General features: G+C 40.0%; 1 protein-coding gene across 2 annotated transcripts in view; it reads right to left on the bottom strand.

Moving 5' to 3' along the window:
- Positions 1–1,928, bottom strand: part of LOC106805533 (pseudouridine-metabolizing bifunctional protein C1861.05-like) — a 39,029-nt gene that overhangs the window by 6,235 nt on the left and 30,866 nt on the right. For both annotated transcript variants that reach the window (XM_014807165.1, XM_014807166.1), the window contains exon 15: positions 188–340. In XM_014807165.1, the coding sequence (XP_014662651.1) occupies positions 188–340 (153 nt within the window). The remainder of the gene's footprint in view (positions 1–187; positions 341–1,928) is intronic.

Raw genomic sequence — 1,928 nt, 5'->3', positions numbered from 1 at the left:
TCCCACTCAGTAATACATGTAATTGTAACACACCCTCACTGTGCCACGGGGGTGGTGTCACACCCACATGTCTGCACTCCCACTCAGTAATACATGTAATTGTAACACACCCTCACTGTGCCACGGGGGTGGTGTCACACCCACATGTCTGCACTCCCACTCAGTAACACATGTAATTGTCACACACCCTCACTCTGCCACGCAGGTGGGGTAACACCCAGAGCGTCCCCCATCACGAGCAGCTCGGCTACGTTGGGCGATGTGTAGGTGACTGATCTCCATGATTCTGCCTCATCAATGATATTGGCTGCCTTCAGAGTGTCAGTCGGTTCAAACCACACTGCAACACACACGCAAGCACAATTTAAGTAAATTCAATTCAATTCAATTTACTTTATTTACACTTATGAATTACATTTTAGAGGTAACACATTAGTTAAGCAAATTAACAGACAATGCTAATAAAATTAAGACTAATTAAATAAAATAAATAGAGGAGATGGAGGGCGAAGTAACAATTCAGACTTCCAATTAGCCACTCCAGTAGATTATGAACTAACAACATATGATGACAAAAATACAAGATAAGGAATATTATACAATATGTGAAACCTGAGTAGTAACCCGTTTCTTGGTTTACTACATAATGTATATAACAATTATGAGATACATGTGATATATTAATTAATTACCACAAACACAACAAAGGTTTGAATGTTGACAATGACAAGCAAAACATCACATCGATATCTGTCCGCGATTACTGCTGCAACTGTACGGTATTTCTCAGCTCTTTATATGCTAAACTAAGTGTACAATAACATAAGATGTACAAAACTAAAAGTTATATATAAGATTAAGATTATATATAAATAAAGATAAAGATAAAAAATAAGGCACATTCTATAACCAGCAGAGTATATATTTTAGGGGAAAAATCGAGGGCTGCTGCTGATGTGATGCATGGAGTTTATGATGGACAGTTTTTTTTTGATGGGGGGGATGCGACTTGCGAGCTAAATTTCTATAAGACGTTCTATATTGAAGTTCAATTAGATATGGATATATAGATAAATAAATATTGGCTCATAATGACATGACCTTTCCGCAGGAAATGTAACAGAGTTGAGGATCGAACTAATTGTAAGTTATGATGCTCAATCTGCATTATACTTTTCACTATGTCGGGCTATCATCTGTATGTTTTGAAGTTTGATTTGATATGGGCACTATTGTCATATTAAGTAGCATATTCGCAAATCTTTGAGCACTGATATAACACTGCTCATTGATCAGATATTAATAGTAATACCAGGACAGTCCAGTCAGCATAACTTTGTCATTTTATTTTTTTATTCCAATTTTATATTTTCTGCCTGGATGGCAACTTCTAAATCGAATTTACATCCTGTTCTATTCTAACTTGTCTAAATGTTCTGGTGGCACATGGCGATGACACATTGCATTGTTGGCCTTACTGCGGTGTGCTGGGTCGGGGGGGGCGGCACTCTCATATTATATTGCTGGTAGGTATGTTTGTTGCGAGAGGACCCGCCATTTTTCAACCTCACTATATTGCCGTCAGTGCATCGCATTTTCTAAAATATCTCGCTTCCAGAGCATTAAGCTTTTATGTTACCATGCAGATGCTTGCATTTTTTGCCGTTCGGAACCCTAGTTTTAATTTTCCCTGTTTCCAGCTGCATTCGTACCTCAGAATAGCGTTGAAGGCGCGGCGCGTCAAAGCATGATGGCAATCGTGTGTGTTGTATGTCGTGCGTGCGTGCGTGCGTCTGCGTGTTGTTGTCTGTGTGTGTGTGTGTGTGTGTGTGTGTGTGTGTGTTGGGTGTGTGTGTGTGTTGTGCGTGTGCGTGTGCGTTGTGCTGTGTGGGTGGAGTTGTGCGTGTTGCGTGCGTTCTCTCTCTCGC

Source organism: Priapulus caudatus, unplaced genomic scaffold (assembly GCF_000485595.1).
Source record: "Priapulus caudatus unplaced genomic scaffold, Priapulus_caudatus-5.0.1 Scaffold116, whole genome shotgun sequence".
Lineage (NCBI taxonomy): Eukaryota > Metazoa > Priapulida > Priapulimorpha > Priapulimorphida > Priapulidae > Priapulus > Priapulus caudatus.
Note: the sequence above shows the minus strand (reverse complement) of the source record. Positions and strands in the feature narration are given on the sequence as shown.